The 20,020-nt window shown below is 44.2% G+C and overlaps 1 protein-coding gene across 1 annotated transcript in view; it reads left to right on the forward strand.

Annotated features, from left to right (window-relative positions):
* The first annotated feature begins 5,403 nt into the window (after window positions 1–5,403).
* Window positions 5,404–20,020, forward strand: part of LOC147221014 (serine/threonine-protein kinase N1-like) — a 46,922-nt gene continuing 32,305 nt past the window's right edge. The window contains exon 1 of the mRNA XM_086170496.1: window positions 5,404–5,880. Within this exon, the coding sequence (XP_086026622.1) occupies window positions 5,857–5,880 (24 nt within the window). The 5' untranslated portion in view covers window positions 5,404–5,856. The remainder of the gene's footprint in view (window positions 5,881–20,020) is intronic.

Raw genomic sequence — 20,020 nt, forward strand, 5'->3', positions numbered from 1 at the left:
TTCTACACTCCAGTTTATATGGGTCAGAAAGTTTGGATGTCCACTCCTATGGGAAGGAATAAGGAAATGTGCAAGGAGTGTGAAGAATAGTGTTATGGACCCAAACTTAATTTTGTCCACCAACTGATTCGGACCAATGGTATATCTGCTCTCTTTGCAGGGACTGCCAATTCTATCATGAATTTAGTCGTGTAACTAGACAAGGAGGAGCAGTGCCGACTTGTTGAGGCAAATTACCCCTTTATCTATGACAGACAATGTAGCAACAGTCGGCACACTTGTTTGGGACACACAGCCTGGCAGTGTATCAGTACCTCCAAAGCTTGCTAATTGACACGTGGCTCATTCTCCCTATTCTGAGCCATTGCACGAATGCTACCAGGCTTAGCTTGTGTCCCATATTTGCTTTTCATCACAAATACGTCAGCGTGAAATGGGAACACAGATTCATGTTCGTCACGTCACACTACCCAGGCGTAGCTTAAAGTCAGTGAGGATCAGGAAGGGGCCTCCGGATCTTGTGTCAACATCAGTAGTCCCGTCAACACACACAAAGACTTGAATCCCCCTTGTCCTTCAGACTTGTGGCCAATTTTTTACTAGGAACAGATGCCATGCAGACGCACTGTGACACTGATCATTTCGAGTGCAACTCCTTTCTTCGAGCACGTTTCCTTACAAGAGGCAGCCTTCACTAGTCACACTCTGACAAGGCACGACTTGTATGTTTTGTGGGAGCAGTACTCCACTGTATATTCCCTTGTTGTGCACCTCAACCAACGAGCCTCCGATATCAGGCAATTGAGGCACAGAGCCATGTGGAACTTCACTTGTTCCCTTCTTCCCAAGCGGCAGGGCTGTTGATACATTTACGCGTTCCTCGACCTCGGAACACGAGGCTACTGTGCGCCGAATGGGATTATCTGGGACCACCGGCGAGCAGCCAATGAACATTGCAGAGACTTCATCGAACCAAACCAAAAGCTCATGGAGTTAATAGAGCCAACAGTCACGGGCTGTGTTTCGGGGGGTGGGTAGGTATCAGGGAGAAGAAGGCCCTCCCTGTTTGATTAGAAGCGGAGGGTGACGGATCGAGGGGGGATTCAAAGGCCAGAGGGATGTGCTGCCGCCACCGCCACTGCTGTATTCACCCCCTCCCAAATTCCAAAGTTGTAAACTCATTTCCCGGGGGTCGACTGCCATTCAGGGAGTCTCCAGGGTTACGGATGATGTCATGGCAAAGCCCGATATGTGACGGGCTCCATTATTAAAAGGGGTTTGGTGAGGGGGTGGGAGTGCAGAGGGGGAGGTGGGTGTTTATACTCTTATTATGTGTTTCCTTTAATATGTTACTACACAATGTGACATTGGGCCTTGTTTGTGTCCATTTTAGGGATTAGTAATAGGATCCATATTGATTTTTAAAAGGACAAATATTTAATAGCATATCTTGCATCTTATAAGCTGTCATTCTAGATGTCTACTGTGTGGGGAAAAGGCTTCTGTGTGTTTCTTTGTGTCTGAGAGGAAGGTGGAGGAGGAGGAGGAGGCGGAGGCCGGAGATCATACTAGACATAACGCTGCCACCTGTTGGCCGCATTTTACACTTGCAGAACTCACAACCTTGTTTCGTATTTGCACCCGCAACCCCTTTACGTGTGAGAAAAAACGCACACCTTTATATGATTCCATGGAAATATATGCAATTTTAAAGCACAATGTTTGAAAGCTGCATGTCCAGAACTGGCTTTCATTTCATTTTATTCTATCTTTTTGCAAACTTAACAATTTATACTGTGGCTGCACTTTGCATGAACAACCGGATACTTGTGGAAAAACACAATGCTGCTATATTTGGAATAATGAGGCGTTTTTACAGAGTTACTACTATATAATAAAGCAATAATAGATGCATGTATTAAAGAAGCCCTATACATTTACCTGTATTTACCCATGTTGTATCTACAGTGCCTCAAAATCCCTTTCTATTGTTCTTCAGTGTGGAATTTTGCAATTAATGTTCATACGGCTCGACTGTCATGTGAGTGTTTCTGATGGAGATACTTGGATATCTGTTTCGTGAAAGTGTTTGCGTTACCCGAGTATTTCTTTGTTTTGGTGTTGTGATGTTTGGCTACTCCTTTTGGACATGAGATGTGAAAAAGTCACTTTAAATAAAGTTTCTTGAAAGCTGTTAAGTGGCACATTTGAGATCCTCAAAGCTCCTGACAGAGGAGATTCACTTCGCACTCTACAGCAGAACGGCGAAAACTCTGCGCGGCCTTGAATGCACCAGGAAACGACACCCAGAAAGGCAATAACGTGAACAAAAGCAGAAAACAGACTTTTATTTAGCAATCGCTTCAGCTAAATTGAGCTGTAACTCCACAACAAACACAACTGAGGCAAATGAATGAATGACATAATTGTGTTTTCATTCCACACGTGCAATTTTCTTGCATTGAAAAAGTTTCAGGTTTTTTCTTTCAAGAGGTCATACCGTGTTTCATTCCGTGTAATCAGATGAGGTAGATTTTCTATGTATATAAATATTTATTCATTCATTATCTAAACTGCTTATCCTGCACTTAAGAAGCCTCAGCCTGTCCCAGCTGCTATTGGGCAAGAAGCAGGGTTTATGCTGGACCCATAGCCAATGACGGGGCCATATGTAGAATACAACCATTCCTTCTCATTCACATGTCATACACACACACGCACACACACATATGTATATGTTTACGCACAGATACATATACAGTGAATCTGGAAAGTTCACAGCGCTTCGCTTTTCTTACATTTTGGTATGTTACAGCCTTATTCCAAAATGGATTGAAATATTTTTTCCCCTCATAAATCTACAAACAGCTTCCCATCAACGCAAAAAACGTTTTGGGGAATTTTTAGCAAAATTATCCCAAAAACCCTTTTTCCTACCGACAACCTGAGATACACTTTCCAGATGCATTGTGTACATACATATATATATATACACAGTATATGTATATATGTGTGTGTGTATATGTGTATATATAGTCATTATCTATACCGCTTTTTGTGAAGTCAGGGTTGCAAGGTATTGGAGCCGATCCCAGCTGCTGTTAAGCTGGGGCGGGGTTCACTCTGGACCACTCGCAGGGCACAGGATTCAATGGTTCGAAACTTTTATGGTCATTACACAGAGTGCAACGAAATTGAGAGAATGCAGCTCTCAGGTTGAGTGGAATCAAAACGGACAAAAACAACCTTAAAAAGCAGGACACAGCACAACAATACAATGACAGCGGCCTCACTTTGGTTAGAGATATGACAAAAATATAAATATATATATAAAAATTTAAATAACATTTAGACGAAAAAATTGGTAAAAATGTAGAAACTAAAAAGTAGCCAAGTAAAAAAGTGAAAAGTGGGAAAAAAAAGATTTATTGCACTGTACTGTATCTCAGGTTCAATTGTTCAGGGTTGTGCTAAATTTAGTGCGATGACGGCTCTGGGGTAAAAATTAGATTTTCAATCAGTGTGTTTTTGCCTTGATTGTACTAAACTGCCTCCTTGATGGCAACAGTTGGACTATTAGGTCGCCAGGGTGGGATGGATCCCTGAGGATGCTGTGGCTTCTCCTGAAGCCGCGTGTGTGATAGATGCAAATTGGATATTAAAAGGCAGCCCGTATAGAGAACGGGCTGGACGTCCCAGGATCAAGGGTTGAAGACACCCCAAAAAGTTGATCCAGAACAACTGAGCCAAGATCCTGTGGGACTTTCAGTTCTCTGCAAACAAACCAGTGATGGTGAGCAAGAAGAAGGCAGCCATGAGTGTGTATATTTATCGAATCTAACCAAGAACCCGGGCTGTGGCGGCGAAAACTCCAAATCCTAACCACTAGACCACCATGGAGAGTAGCTATTATAACTGACAGCGACATTGTGAGGAGAGAGTGTGAAAAGCAAGTGTGATATGCCAGGGGCCTCGAGGAAGAGTTGGAGAAGATCTGAAGGCAAAAGTCCCGATGGAGCAAGAAGGCAATTTTATTTTATTCATATTTTTCTATATGAACACTTCGGACAGTTTGAACAAATACAACACCGGGAGGACGGAGCAGCTTTCAAGCAAAAGCATGGGTGGTTTATTTTCTGGAGAATATCTAGTGACACATTGTTTATATTATTTTGCTGTTCAATGGAGAATCCCATTCAGGATAAGAACCATAAAGCTGTCGTTCATTTATCTACAGGAGGAGCCCCTACCGGAAGTGACGTCATGGTAGTTGTATCACTTTGTGAGCAGCATCCGGTGATTGAAAGACAACCGGAAGCGGTTTTACGGCTCTAAAATATCAACAAAAGAATTCCACAAAACGAAGTGACCTATAAAAATGCCTTCCGGCGTTTAAAGCCGGCCCTTTCAACGCGCAACCGGCTCGACCGTTAGGGAGAAATATTCCTGCACCGGAAGTCAGAGTTTGCTTTCAAAATCAAAAGCCTGCCTGCAACCATGTCCTGTTTTTCTTTGTGCCTGGAAAGGAATTTTTGTAAAAATACAATGAAAATAGTCAAGAGGTAACATATCTCATAACAACAAAAACAACCACAACAACATTAATAATGATAATGATAATAATAATAATAATAATAATGATAAGCAATAGCTGTTGACGGCCACAGCCATGCCAAACAACTAACACAACTAACGGTTCCTGCTCAATTCTGGATTAAAAAAAAAAAAAAACAGAATTCCTTGCACCCAAAACAGCACCCACAAAATTCCAAGCAACCCCAAAATCACACAGAAACAAGCATCAAAATAAACCCCAGCATTCATGACTCCTACGCTATGTAATACATATGGTGTGCTCCTCTTTGTCTTCTTCTTCTTCTAATTACATTATTACTGTAATAATTATTATTATGATTATTATTTAAAGAAGCTGGCTGATCTATCTATCTATCTATCTATCTATCTATCTATCTATCTATCTATCTATCTATCTATCTATCTATCTATCTATCTATCTATCTATCTATCTATCTATTTTTGTTTCTGTCCTATTTTATATTATGTGTTCACATTTTTCTGCTGCTTATATCGTTGCTCATATTTTTTTTTTATGACTTTTCTTTTCTCCAACCACTATTTGCACTATGTAATGCTACTGTAACAATTGAATTTCCATTACTATTTATCTACCTGTGTTTGATATAACTCCAAGTAACATCGGAACATTGAAAGACTAATAAAAGCGGTAAATGAATGCAGACAAGTCTCTATAAAATAAATTAAAAAATATATATATCAGGATAAAATCTGAAATTTGCAGATGAAATTGCGTCTTAACTTTTATTATGAAATTCCAAACCGGAAGCAGTTGCTTTCTGGTGAAAACCGGTCCAACATCTGCGCTCCCCGCAGCAGCAGCAGCAGCGGCATCGGCGGCGGCGGAGGCTGCATCCTGCCCGGGGTGTTCGCGGTCCTGGAAGCCGGCTCGGTGGAGCACCCCCGCAGCGGGGAGCATGGCCTCAGGGCCCGGTGGCACGCAGGTCGGAGTCCGGTGACAACGTTACCTTTCAACCGGGGAATGAGAGCGGAAGCCCCGGCGGAGCGCACTCAGTGACGGTCTCGGCTCACCTGCCCTCCTCCTCCTCCACCTCTTCCTCCTCCTCTTCCTCACGCCACCCCGGCCCTGCCTCCAAAACGCCTTTTTTTTTTCTTTTCTTTGGAGGGGACTCTCCGCAGCAACTTTCCTTGCATGTTGCGTGCACGGATGCCGTCGAGCACCGCACGTCCTGACGCGCGTATCCCTCCGCGCCGCCGCTCCCGATGAACCGCCCCGCGCCGTGAGGCGGACGGTCCACGATGGCCAACAACAACGATCCACAGGTGAATCCCGCAACTTCTTCTACCGTTAAATCCTCTTCATTGACAAAGTCTTCAGGTTTCTGACGTGTTTTCTTTTTTTTTTCTTTTTTTCTTGTTGCTAAAAAATTATTTAAAAAGAATAACACGATTGTTAACCGCATCGATCTGGAGCATTGTGACAGCTTTGTCTCGTTGGATTTTTTATTTTTTGTGATATACATATGTAAAGCGAGATCGATCGATGTTGGACAAAAACCTGTTTTAAATCTGATTTTTTTGTATTTTATTTGTCTTTGTTTACGTGAGTCTTTATCGGGGGATATAATTCACCTGCCAGTCAGCGTTTCGGGAAAACTTCCCCCTGCTGTTTTTTTTTTTTTTTTTTTACCCTTTTCCCTGCCATTTGTGAGAATCTGTTGGCCTTGCCAGTGCTGTGCATAGAGGTTTCTATCCTTTCTGCTTTTTAACCCCCCTTTTTTTACTCGCCCCGAGTCTTTTCCTGCAGAAAGATGCAATATGAGCGAGCACGAAGGACGTGGACGGTTCCTGGGGACCCGGCGGGGTCCCCTGACCGATGGTCCGGGCTGGAAAGGCGGATGACATGTCAGTGTGATGGCCAAGGTGGCAAAATGCTGGTGACCTGGAGAAAAAAAATAGGATTGAATGGAAACAAATGACACGGCCAGATAGAATTGAATGATATATGCATTATGAATAGAAACAAGTGCGTGGTGAATGAGCTAGTAATATAAGACGTCTTATTATATGATAATAAGCATGACAGGCGTCGTGTCTGCAGATCCCAGTCGACCAGATCAAGCTGATATATAATATTGTGGCGAGTCACGAATGTTGGGGTTGATGTCGATGCTTGTTTTCTGTGTGATTTTGGGGTTGCTGAGAATTTTGTGGGTGTGGTTTGGGGCGCAATGAATTCTGTTTTTTTTAATTTATTTTTTTTACCTGGAATTGAGCAGGAACAGTTAGTTGTATATCAGGCTTGTGTAGCATGGCTGTGGCTAATAACAGCTATTCCTCATTAAACTGACATTACCGTCACCCATGTGTTTCCATTGACTAAAAAACGCTGTAATATATGTGATAGAAGCTGGTAGGATAGCAGGAAATATACGATACATTCATCAGACCAGCTGTCTGGCCAGTTTCTGATGTGAGTGCACGTTTTTCATTTCAATTCTGTTAAAATGTCAAAACATCCTGTTCATTCTCATACATTCACCTGTTTTCACTTTACGTCAGTAATAATGTTGGAATAATCGTTGAACTGCACAGTGACGACCATCTGCAAAGCCCGAAGAGGCCCCTGACTAAGATGAGATGCATGGCAGCTCTCATCGTCGCCGCGTGTGTGTGTGTGTGTGTGTGTGTGTGTGTGTGTGTGTGTGTGTGTGTGTGTGTGTGAGTGTGAGTGTGTAGGAGTGTGTGTGTGAATGGCTTTGAGTGAACTAGGTGATGAAAGTGGCGACGCTAGATCAGAGGCTATTACCTTTAGATCAGTAATGGTATTGTAAATAAAATTTAATTATAATAATTAAACAGCATGTTGATATATGCAAAGACTTTGGAGTACATCTAATGAGATGAGATGAAATAATATAAAATAAAGATAAAATTAGATGACATAAGATAAATTAGTCCACACCCCACACCTTGTCAGGCCATTTATGTAAACACAATGAAATCACGTCCTTATTTTCCGGATCATTCCTCCTTCGCGCGCGCAGGGGAGTGTGTGGCAGACGTGGTGCTGTACACACTTACATGTGCACTAATGTGTGTTTTATCCCTGTTATCTGTAATAGCGAGGGAACTAAGCTGTTTGCCACGGCTTGATTCTCTTCTTCCTCTCACGCCGTGCTTTCCGCAAATATGTCTAATTTCAATTTTTTTTTTAATTTGAAAGTGTTGAGTAAATGATGGGTTCTTGGTGATTTAATCCAGTTGCCTTATCTTGTTTCAGGATATAAATAACTTGGGGATCTGTAAAATACAAATTTAATGAATCTCTGTTAAATTGGAGATGTGAAGTTTATTAATGTGGGACCTTCCGGTCCTCCCTCAGGTGGATGCTTGAGTCATTGTTGTAAAAGATTAGCAAGCTAAGGGTGCCCAGAGGTTGTGACCTTTGCCCTCTGGATACAAACAAATCCCAGAGGGCCAAATTGGGGCATATCTAGCATTTTGTTTATTTGAACGCTGTTACCCCTCTGTTTAGCATTTCATTTCATTTCATTGATTGGTTTATTAGGACAGTGTACAATTATATTAAGCACAGAGCCAGAGATGTTTGTACCAGATTAGCTCATAGCTAATTTCCCTCTGTAGTCCTGGGAAGACAATACAAATGTAAAATTGTACAAATAGACAATAAAATAACTATACAATATATAAACAGGCAATTAAGTAAGTATTTTGCAAGTTGAAAGTTCAATGTATAATGTGATATAATGTAATGTAATGTTGTGACATTATTAGTTTGATCATCTGGGGGCCATCAGGTAATACCCAGAAGGTAACATAAGATGGCAAAATACCCGTCTGGTACTGTTAGCGTGAGCATGTTTGTTGCTCCAGAATCCAATTTATTGACGGCCCGTGTAAAGGTGTAAAACTCAGTCATGTTCTATAAATTGTCTGGAAGCCGATTCTAATCTTTGATGGGTTTATAGGAAAAGGCACAGTTGTTTGGCAGTTGTTTGTGGCGTTTCTGTGAAAAATGATGAGAACTACAAGGTGGGTCCATTCCAAGAGGATGTAGACGAGGAGTCATGCCAGTGGAAATACTCTGGAGTCAGCCATTGTTGTTGTGGTCTACCCACCCGCGCAAGTGTAGACTCACTTCCTGTTCAATCAAGTGAGGAGCATTAGCATTACCCTGGAGTCGGCCATTGTAGATATTGTCTATCCACCCGCGCGAGTTTAGTGTCACTTCCTGTTCCACAGGGTGAGGAGCCCACGCGCTACGCTGGAGTCAGCCATTGTCGTTAAGGTCTACCCACCCAGTGTAGAGTCACTTCCTGTTCCACAGAGTGAAGACTACGATGAGTACTCTGGAGTCCACCATTGTTGTTATGATCTATCTTGCAGTCGACTGCAACCTTAGCGGGCATGCCCATTTTCAGAGTGTTGCATTTTCTCCATCTGCACGCAAAAACGCTGTTCTGGAGTAGATGGCCGGACAAAACGCGCTGAAAGTTTTGCCTTTTTGATTGAAAATGTTGTTGTGTAAACAGGACCGTAGTCAGCAATAACATACAAACTCGCCCACATACTGGTTCAAGGGCAGTATTGTCATATTTAGCTTGACCTTCCTAAGCAGAGACCGCTCATTGCACGATGGCTTGACCTTGCTCAGAGAGCCCGCTCTCAGATAGCCGCCCCCTCCTCTTTAGGATGCGGTCGACAGGCGAGGACGGGATCCCAGATTAGCGTGTAAGTGTTGATTCTATAGCGTTATCGCGTATTGCCGTGCAACCGCAGCCGAAAGCCCTTCAATGGGCAGAAACGTGCTTGAGCTTATTTCAGCTCGATTTGCCTTCCGAGCTGCGGATTCCATTTCTCAAATTTGCCATCGGTGACACAGTGGTTGACCGTAGCTGGAGGCAGGACTGAGTAATGGAAGGCACTATGGTGTCAGGGGCGCAGTTCTAATTTACTGGCTCGGGTTGCAGTTACTCTGGTGTCAGGCCAGTCCGGGACGCGGTGAGGGGAAACGTTAAAAATTCAAACCTCCTAGCCGCTACAACTCAACCGCGTACCATCGGGCAGCCCATCAGCCCCTGCGTAATTACCCTTGTCATAATGGTTAAAATTTGGCACCGGTGTATGGGTGCCTGAATGTTGAGCTTACTTCTTTTTTTAAATTTTTGAAGTTTGCATCACAAACAGCATGGATCTGAAAATATCAATAAAGCAATTTATTAAGAATTTATTCCCCAGCCTTCCCAAGTTTACGCTCTGTTTAATATGTAGCTTCGCCATTAGCATATTTCTGTCCTCCACTGTTTGCTAATAGCCTTTTTGTCATCCTTTGGTGCTTCGTACGATTCAAGTTGTGCAGATCATGGCTCCTGGTGAGGATGCGAGTGTACAACGTTGATCCAAGAAGTCGGGTGATTCCTTTAACGACGTCCAAAGAGACACGCGAGTGCACTCACGCCGAAGCAAGCCGCGCTGAGCTTGTATGTGATATAATCTTCAGCAACATCTCTCACAGCAATGTCTCTCCATCTGCCACTGCTATGAATATTATCATGAGGAGACAAGAGGCGTTCAATGTCTTTAGAAGGGAACAGGTGGTCTGTTACCCGTACGGTCACACAAACCCCAACATCTGGACTCAAGAGTACACTGTCGTCAGAAGTCTCCCCTTTGACACGAGAGTGGACACCCGTCTATCTATTCATGGCTCGTCGTACTGGCACCAAAGGATGCTTGTTTTTTTCCGGACAAACACTTGCAGCTCCAGTGCAAATGTAGGAAAAGACTCCACAAATCAAGCGCCGACTTCACGCGAGGGTCTGTCAGTCTATACGTTTACACGTTAATCCAGCGACCGCTTACCAGTCGCCAAGCCGATTTCCACGGAGCCCACCAGTCGGGGGAACAGCTGTTGCTCCTTCATAACAGTCACCCACCGGGCTTTCAGTGGATTAGTAATCATACCGTGGCCGAAAGAGAATAAAAAGGAGAGAGGTTGGAAGTGTTGACCGCATACCGGTCTTTCACAATGGTCTTGCATGGCGCGGTGTATTGTAGGGTTTTAAAGTAGAAAGAAATGGCGTCACGTTGTGAATATGGCGTGGAAATGGGTTCTCTTAGCGTGACCGCCCAACAGAAGGCGGCATAGGAAGGGGGCCGGATCGAGAATGTAAATAGATGGCAGCTCTTTCGTAAAGCAAGGCTTCTGAAAACAGCTTAGTTCGACCCTCCAGTGATTTAAATCAAGTCAGATTTTATTTCTATGGCGCCGCAAGCTCAACGTAGACGGCCTTCCGTCTCGGTCGGGGCAGAAAGAGAGAGAGGGATCGACAGCTAAAAAGCAAAAATGTGATAGAGACAGAAGGGAATGCTTTATTACTAATGATAACAGTTACACGGTAAAAGCTGCATGCCTGCAAAATGAGAGCCCATAATGAGGTTACTATCATGCAAGGATGATGGGACATGAGTGCAGCTGGGAGGAATGAGAGCGGTGCATCGTGGGATATCCCTCAGCAGAGTAAACCTGTGGTGGAATAACTGGGGGCTAGCCTAGCGCTAACTATATGTTTTCTCAGAAAGGAAGGTTTTAAAGCTATTGTTAAACAACGAGAGGGTATTTCCCCTTGGATGGAGGTTGGAAGATGATTCCTCGGTAACTGAACGCCCGTAGAGACTCCGGGGGACCACAAGTATCCTTGTATCCTGGGAGTTCATTGATATTTAACCAACCAAAATATTCACCTTGTTCCATCTTGAATACATGTCTTCTTTTAAATCAAAAAAATGTTTTTCCACGAGAAATTTGAAGTACGTTTGACACGACTATTTCAGCCATGGACGTTTACAGTTTTGCACGTTGAAAATGACGTAAAAGGTCTCGTCATTTGTGCAAACGAAGAGCCAAAGTCTGTCGGTTGTTCGGCACGGAGCCCCGGCGTGGACCGATTATGTTGCACATCGCTTTCTAAGAGGGCGCGTCTAAGAGGGCGGATGGTTTTAATTCCGGAACCTGAAAGAGACTGAAACCGTGGCGAGGTCTGACCCGGTTCCAGTTTCACCCGGGGCGTGCGAGATCAGCTATCTCACTGCCGCGCAGAAGCCACAGGACGGCCAACTCGGCGGTGTTGGGTTTTTAAGGGAGCACCCACCGTCTCGGACAGCACCCCGACTTCGAGGGTGCAAAAGTGAGGCGGGCCGGCGATATTAGCAGTTTTCGTTACCTGTCTTGAGAGGTGATGGCCCCGATTGGAGCCCCACCCTTCATAACATGTCACCCGACCCCAACCATTGTTGTTGAAAATAAGCTGAATTGCTGGAAGAGCGGGATCCTGGGCCGCAAACGTCAGCCAGGTGCCATTGTGTGTTCAGATTTTTTTTTCTTTATCTTCAACCAACAATGCCTCGGAAATTATGAGAGCGCAACCGAGGGGAGTGTAAAAATAGCTTTTTAAAAGAATAAGAGGCCGTGCCTTCCGATCAGAGGTCCGGGCTGGTGAAGGTTTCGCGGACGTCAGTCCCAGTTTACATTCAGGAACAGTTCTGTGAATGTAAGTGTGAGCAAAGGGGCTCATTTTCAACTGGGGAGAGGTGTAATACACATAAACATTAGAATACATGGAATAATCATGTACTCGAAAGTATCGTTGCCAAAGAGTTCTGCGCAAACAATGCACGAAAAAGTTATCTTGTTTCAAGGGACAATTCCCCTGCACGTTTATTCATTTCTATTTTGAAGTTTCTGCCCGTCGCCCCCTCCAGATGCCGTGTACATGCAGCAGATTTTCTTTTTAAGACATCAGCCGTGGAGACGTCTGCTTTCTGTCCAGTGAAATAAGACTGGATGGCAAAAAATAAGTTTTAAGTCCCTTCTTGTTTGCTATAGTGACGGACAGCCTCACAAATTAAGTTAAGCGGGAATCGCCATGGACTGCGATATTTGCAGATGATATTGCGATCTGTGGTGATAGCAGGAAACAGGTGGAGAGACAGAAATATGAAATATTGTATTCAATAAAAATATATAAATAAAGGTAAGATAAAAATCAAATAGATAAGATGAAATAAAAACAAGTGTAAATACAGGTAAAATTAAAATAAGATATGAATTTAAAAAAAATTAGATAGAGGTAAAATAGTGATAAGTGTAAATAAAGGTAGAAGAAAAACGAGTGTAAATCAAGGTAAAATAAAATTAATAAGCTAAAATAAAAAAAGTGCAAATAAAGTTAAAATCAAAATAAAATATAGATAAAATCCCCCCAAAATAAATATAAAATAAAAATAAGTGTAAATAAAGGTAGAATAAAAATAAGTGTAAATCAAGGTAAAATGAAATTAATAAGCTAAAATAAAACAAGTGTAAATAAAGTTAAAATCAAAATAAAATATAGATAAAATCCAAATAAAATGAAGATAGAATAAAAATAAGTGTAAATAAAGGTAGAATAAAGATATGTGTAAATCAAGGTAAAATAAAATTAATAATCTAAAATAAAACAAGTGTAAATAAAGTGAATGATAAGAGTGAGGCGATCACAACATTTGTAAATAAACTGTACATCTGTGCAAGAGCAGAAGACAACTGAACAATTGTTTCAACGCACTCAGCATTTATACAATAAATATGATAGCAGCTCTACACCTGGGGGGAGGGAGGGTTTCTGACACTGCTGGGAGTTTAGGAGTTGGACAGCTTCGGGGATAAAGGTTGCAAGGCAGAATACAAGTGTGTGAATGAGGACGTGACATCCTGGGTGGGTGTGAGGGGAGAGGGTTAGACAGAGGCAGAAGATTCGCCGTGGTTAATTTAATTGCAAGTCCAGGGCGGCGGGGCAGCGTAGTGGTTAGCGCTTCTAGAGGTGCAGTAATAAAACATGCAGTCGGTTCATTGGAGACCCTAAATAAGCCAGAGGCGATGCATGAGAGCGTAAATGCTTGTACGTCTTTATGTGGCCTCATGATTGGCCACCGGAACTGTACCTCTCGTCCAATGACGGCTGCGATAGGCTAGATCGCAGCATAAGCGGTATAGATATGTACAAATGAATGACGTAGCCCGGAAACAATTCATCTCAACTCTGGGCTTTTTTGTGCACGGCAGTCGAACTGCAAGGGGTTTCTCGATGAACCGGTCCGAGGAGCTTTGTAAACAGCTGCCGCCGTCGTGTCGCACCGAGACACAAAACTGAAATCCGACACTTGACGCCTCCCCCACGACTCCCCTGCCCCCCTTTTATGACAAGTCTCTGCGTCAAACCCACAAGAAGTGGAGCAGCTTAATAAATCGGATCATATCTCTCCCTCCGCGGACCGGCGTGACCTTAAAGCACATCCTCTTTACCGACGCCGCCTCGCCGTCATTAGCCATTAGGCTGTAATTAATGTCACTGAAATCCGGGGGCCTGTTCTTGTTGTTTTTCCCGCTCCCGTCTGGTGTTCGAGTGCCGTGCCGCCGTAATCAACGGCCTCGGTAAAGAGGGATAATCATCTGCATTATAGAACGGACCTCTTATCCCCCCTCGGCCCCTCTGCAATAATCATTTTTAATCTGCTTTCCATGTCCATTACCATCGTGCCTGCTCAACCGTCCAATTCCATAACCGGGATTTTTTTTTTTTTTTTTCCCCGTCCCCACCCATGGCATCCCTTCCCGAACCGCTGTAGGTGACTTGGCCGCATATTGCAAGTAAATTCGCTTTTCTGACATTCGGAGGAAAATCCCCCCCCCCCCGAAATGGTCAAATCTCCGATTTGACATCCGTCGGTGATTTACGCGACATTAGAGATTGGCCTCGTCCCAGCGAGGAGGCCGGGCATCTTTGTGGCAGTTCTCATGCTTAAGTAGATAACAACCAAATTTGACCGGCCTCCGCCTTTCTCATCCGAATTCAGCTTTTACTCAAAAGTACCGACACGGCTTGTTAAACAAAAACAAAATGCAAATCTTCATTTCGTGCAGGCGTGGCGGTGGAGGCAGGCGTGGTGTTGACCCCTGGGTGGAGCGTCCCGAAAGGGAAAAGAAGAAGCTTTATTGAAATTTGACGGCCTCAGACGTGCCTTTTTACGGTCACGGGCTTCCAGCTGGAGCAATTTTTTGTCGGGGGAGTTACAACTGTGCCGGCAGTGGAGATTGAATCAACCTTGATGACCTCTTAACATTGATTTTTTAATGACAGTTAGCACTTCTACAGTAAGAAGGTCCCCGGTTCACTTCCAACCAGGGGGAGGTGCTTTTCTGTGAGTCTCCATGTTCTCCCGGTATCTGCATTGACCAATTTCCTCCCACAGTTGCATTACAGAAACAAATTGGGGTTACCTGGATGTCTCTTGATTCAAGCACAGGCTGTATTCAGCTGGAAATCCTGGCCTGGAGACCAAAGGTCGCTCAGTATCACCCATATATGTGGCAACTCATTCAATTAGTGTAATTTGCTAATTAAAAAAAAAAATTGAATCAACATTTCAATGTACATCTCCTGCTAAATCATCCTTACAAATGGGTAGCGTTATTCACCGTGCAATTCCGTGCTTACTTTGGTTCTGATTATAAAGGAGCTCCTCAGCCGTGTATTTTCATCTATTTCATGTATCAGTTGTTTTTTTTTTTTTTTTTTTTTGTACCCACTTTCCCAATCTGGATTAGTAAAATCTGGATTAGGATCGCGGTGAAAGCACTTGTGACTGCGCAGCCTCTGAGGAACGCCATTATTCTCGTTGGCTGTTGCCGACAAGCGACTTTGACCGCTTTCCGATCAAATGCGGCCAATACTCGCCGGAGAGAGCAGCAGGAATCGACCCCTGGATGGATATCCAATAGCTAATCAGCTATTTAGTGTTGTAGCCGTGGGGGAAGCGGCATCCGGACTGAAATGTGTCACGATTGGATGCAATTGGACGGCCACCTATTTTAAATGAACGATTCAACCAATCAGATGTGTCAGGCAGTAAATCCAATGCTATTCATGGGCAAGTTTGCATGTGCCAAATGGGAAATCTGTATTTTCCATTTACAACCAATTCACTCGCTCGTTCACACGTCATGGAGACATACAGACATTCAGTCAGTCAGCCATTCATAGGTCAGAGCAGTGCCGTGCAGTCGGGGGAGGCAGGAGAGGTCGTGCCTCACTTGTCGATCTTGGAGAGGAAAAAAATGTAAAGTGTTCAAAAGAATCAAATTCATCAGTGATTTGGACTGTAAAGGTGTTTTTCATTAACTCCACCAGTTTTAGATTGCTTTTTTATTCAAAATTGCTGGATTTTCACATGTACAGTCCAAATACTAAGAAGAGACGTGTAATAACACTGCATGACTTCTGGCATGCTCTGCTCTAAGACCATATTGCCGTCTCTCTGTACTGTATGTCGCTATTAGAATATTTAAACACATTTGCTCTATGAACTACATTTCCAAAATACCTTGTTTTTTTGTCAACAACAACCGTATGTGTGTTACTAGTTTCTTGTGCTGAGCGATCATAAAATGGCTGCAAAGAGCCACCAAGTGAGGCACGCAGTCCTCCTGCCTCACCAGCCGTGACCCTCAACGCACGTCACTGGGTCAGAGACATGCAACAGTTCACTCCTTCATTCATACATCATAAAGAGACATATAACCATTCACTCTGTCATTCCCATGTCATATAGAGACAAGGTTCACCCTCTCATTTGAATGCGTTCTCAGCAGCCTGACGAATGGGGAAGGTCTCACATTCCGACGCATTGGAACCCGTCGCTCATAATTTTTCGATGAACCCGGAGCGTCATGTTTACGTCAACGTCTGTATTTATTCCACAAATCTCCTCTGACACTGCATCCGAGACGCCGCTTCATCAGGATTGTCAAAAAAAGACAAGAAAGGGGCGTCTGAACGCGTCGGTTTCCGATGCAGGCTTACGAGTGAGAAGGTGTATTTCAGGGGTGTCAAACTCATATATTATTGAGTTTATTGAGTTTATTGAAAAAATCGTCCTCCAGATATAACAATTGACCTTTTCATATGGACCCAAAGAAGTTTTGCTTAAAAACCAAATATGGAACAAGCGTAGCTTAATACGATAGCATATACAGGACTGTCTCGGAAAATTAGAATATGTGATAAAGTTCTTTATCTTCTGTATTGCAATTACAAAAACAAAAATGTCATACATTCTGGATTCCTTACAAATGAACTGAAATATTGCAAGCCTTTTATTATTTTAATATTGCTGATTATGACTTACATCTTAAGAAAACACAAAAGTCCTATCTCAAAAGATTAGAATATCATAAAAAAGTACCAAATTGTTTTTAATTGCATAACAGAAGATAAAATATTCAAATTTTCTGAGACGATCCTGTATAACGTAATATTGCACACATGCAAAATCCTGTTTTCTGCCTAAGTAGCAGGGCACCAGTATTAGCACAAGGTCGCTATGACTACTGTCAACAGAGGAGAGGGTGTTTATGGGTCCTGTCGTGATTTTTGTGTCAAAACTACAGCAGAAAATCTTGGGATTTGTAGAATTAGCGGTACATGCACTGTCGACTATACCGGCGAGCCAGCTCCAATAGTCATTTGGTATGGCTTTGCCGGCCAAATAAAATTACAGTGCGGGCCAAATCTGGCCCGCGGGCCAGAGTTTAACACCTATGATGTAATTCACTCACGCGTCATAGAGACAAAAAGCCATTCAGCCATTCTCATTCACATGTGATACATAAACCAAATCACTCTCATTCACTCGTCTTGGCAATTTACCGTGTTTAATGAACCTCCTGCATGTTTATGGACAGCTGAGGAAACCAGAGAACCCATGCAGCCGCGGGCAGAACATGGAGACAAGGAACACCGGGGACTTTTTTCATTTTTGTTGGAGTAGCGTCTCGTTTCTAGCAGTAACGAGACGATCAGCTGATCGGAATTGTCCAAACTCCCAAGCGGCAAAAAGGTGTCCTTAAGCTTCAGCTACATACATGACCGAAGCAGGTTAAGTATTTGCACAGCGGAGATTTTCTCATCCGGAGGGGTGGGGGGTGCTGGGGGTTTAAAGGGCCTTATTCTCCTACAGCCCGAACAGAGCGGCCATTTGTTGCTACACAAACTCACAATGAACAAAGCCGGGAACGCAAACACGCGAGCGTTTAATGGAGTCCTCTCGAGGAGAGCGACCTTCGCACAAAGATGCCATTCATGCTGACTCCAGCTGTGGAGTGGACGCATCGTCTTGGACGGACGCGGACAGATGTGTCTCCGAACAGCCCGTCTTCTGCCCCCCCCCCCTTTTTCCGTGAGTCACTGTCCGTCGGGGCACGTGACCGGCGCCGATGCTCGCGTTATGTAAAAACTTCGCCGCCGTGCGAAACAGTGGGAGATTTATCGAGAGAACCCCCCCACGTGGACACGTGGATTATGAGGAATGTTACGGATTAAAAGGTAACACATACGGTCCGAGGTCCAAGGACTAAATCCCAGCTGGGAGTGTTGGTCCTCCCATTTGTGTAATTCTAGTGTTTTCTTCTTGAAGACGAGCGTCCCCCCCAGATAGGTCCTTGTTTCTTTCATATCTAATCCAGGATTGGCCGTGTCAGAATGCGTTCTTTGGTGAACAACTGAAAAGAAGAAGATCCGTCGTCGCCCCATGTTGGGGAAAAATAGCAGCTTTCGGCGCAGGGGATGTCGTTAGCTTCTGGAGATGCTTTAGCTTCCACCGCGTCACGTCACGGTGTTGATTGTGTGGAAATCATGGTCTCCTAAACCAACCTGTCACTCGTTCATCTGTATTTGGTCCCGATCTACGGACGTGGGTTTTAAATTTAACATCCGCTTTTAAATGATCAGCAAAATGAACGGTGTGGCTTTTGTTTAAGCTGGAGCATAAATAGGGGCAGCACAGCAGCTCAGCGGTTAGCGCTTTAACGGCAAAAATGTCACCGGTAGGATTCCGGTCCAGTCCAAAAACATGCAGTTCACTGGCGAATGTATGGTTGTATGTCTCTATATGTGGCCCTGTGAGCAACTGGCGAGCAGTTCTGGGTGAAACCGGCCTTTCACCCGGTGACAGCTGGGGTTAGCAACCCCCCCCCCCCACCTGACCTTGAGTCCAGGATAGGCGGCACGGACGAAATGAATAAAGGGCAACGAGCCGTGCACAGAATCTGAAACCTGCCTTTGTTGCAAATCCCCCTGTCGAGGTTCTGATTTGGTTTTCTCCCCCCCAAAAAAACCTGAATCTCGGGGGTTTGGTGCTTCGGAGGGGGCAAACTATCAAGGTACTCCCCTGGATGTTTGACTTGGAGCCGTTCCCGTACAGAACCGGCTCCTGAGATCAGCCGCCGTCGTGTTACCCGATTCTGCCCCACTGACCTAAAAAGCAGGTCTCCGTTTACCGTCTGAGCGAAACGGTTTCCTCTGTCCCAACGGTTTTGACTAAATGAGCAGCAGAGTTTCCCCGTTAGCGCTCACAGCTAACGCGGCTCACCGGCGTGGATGTGAGCGCTAGCTTTGAGCGCTAGCTGTGAGTGCTAACGGGGAAACTCTGCTGCTCATTTAGTGTTCCATCCCCCCCAAAAAAACTCACATCAATCATCTTTTACTTTTTTTCAGGCTATCCGTTCATCCTGTTTGCGATGGAAGGCCGCACCGAAAGCGGCGCGTGCTTTGCCCGTGTGTTTTTGAAAGATTAATTGTAATTCGCCGTCGCCTGTCCACCTCCCCCCGCCGGCCCGCCGCCCCTCAACCCAACCTCAAAACACCCCGACCCCCCCTGTTTACCCACCAGGTCTTAACCCAAATCCCCTGCACCGCCTGTTAAATTAGGTTGTGCGCAGACACGGGGATGTGAGGCGAATTTAAACCGGTGCCTCCACAGCCCCATCTCCCTCTCCTGCCTCATTGGCTGTTTTTTTTTTTTTTTTTTTTTTTTTTTTTACAACGCCGCCCTTGACCTCCTGTCTTTTCCGTCGACTTTTTCTCCACGAGCCTCTTTGCTCATCCCTTCGCCCTCCGGCCGGCGGTCAGTTTGGACCACCGAGGTTTTCCTGTCCTCACATTTAACAATCCGTAGCTTCACACTCCACCTCGGGGTTCTGCCTACTCTTGCACACATTAATTCATTCATTTATTCATTATCTATAGTGCTTATCCTGCACTTAAGGGTTGCCGTGGTGCTGGATCCTTCCCCAGTACTTGAACGGTAGGCAGGGTTCGGCGGTCCATCACAGGACCTCATATAGAGACATGTAGAAATATTCACCATTCACCCTCTCATTCACGTTTCACAGACTAGGCTTCTGCGGGTCATTAAAAAGGATTAAAAGTCATCAAATAGGTTTTGCCAAAATGAAGGTCTGAAACAGGATTAAAAAGCATTAAATTCCATATCTGGAGGCATTCAATATTTAAATGCAATGGGAGAAAACATTGTTATTTACAATTTATTTTTATTGGCGGCT

Source organism: Fistularia commersonii, chromosome 23 (assembly GCF_037954325.1).
Source record: "Fistularia commersonii isolate RoL2024-O1a breed Wild chromosome 23, RoL_Fcom_v1.0, whole genome shotgun sequence".
Classification (NCBI taxonomy): Eukaryota; Metazoa; Chordata; class Actinopteri; order Syngnathiformes; family Fistulariidae; genus Fistularia; species Fistularia commersonii.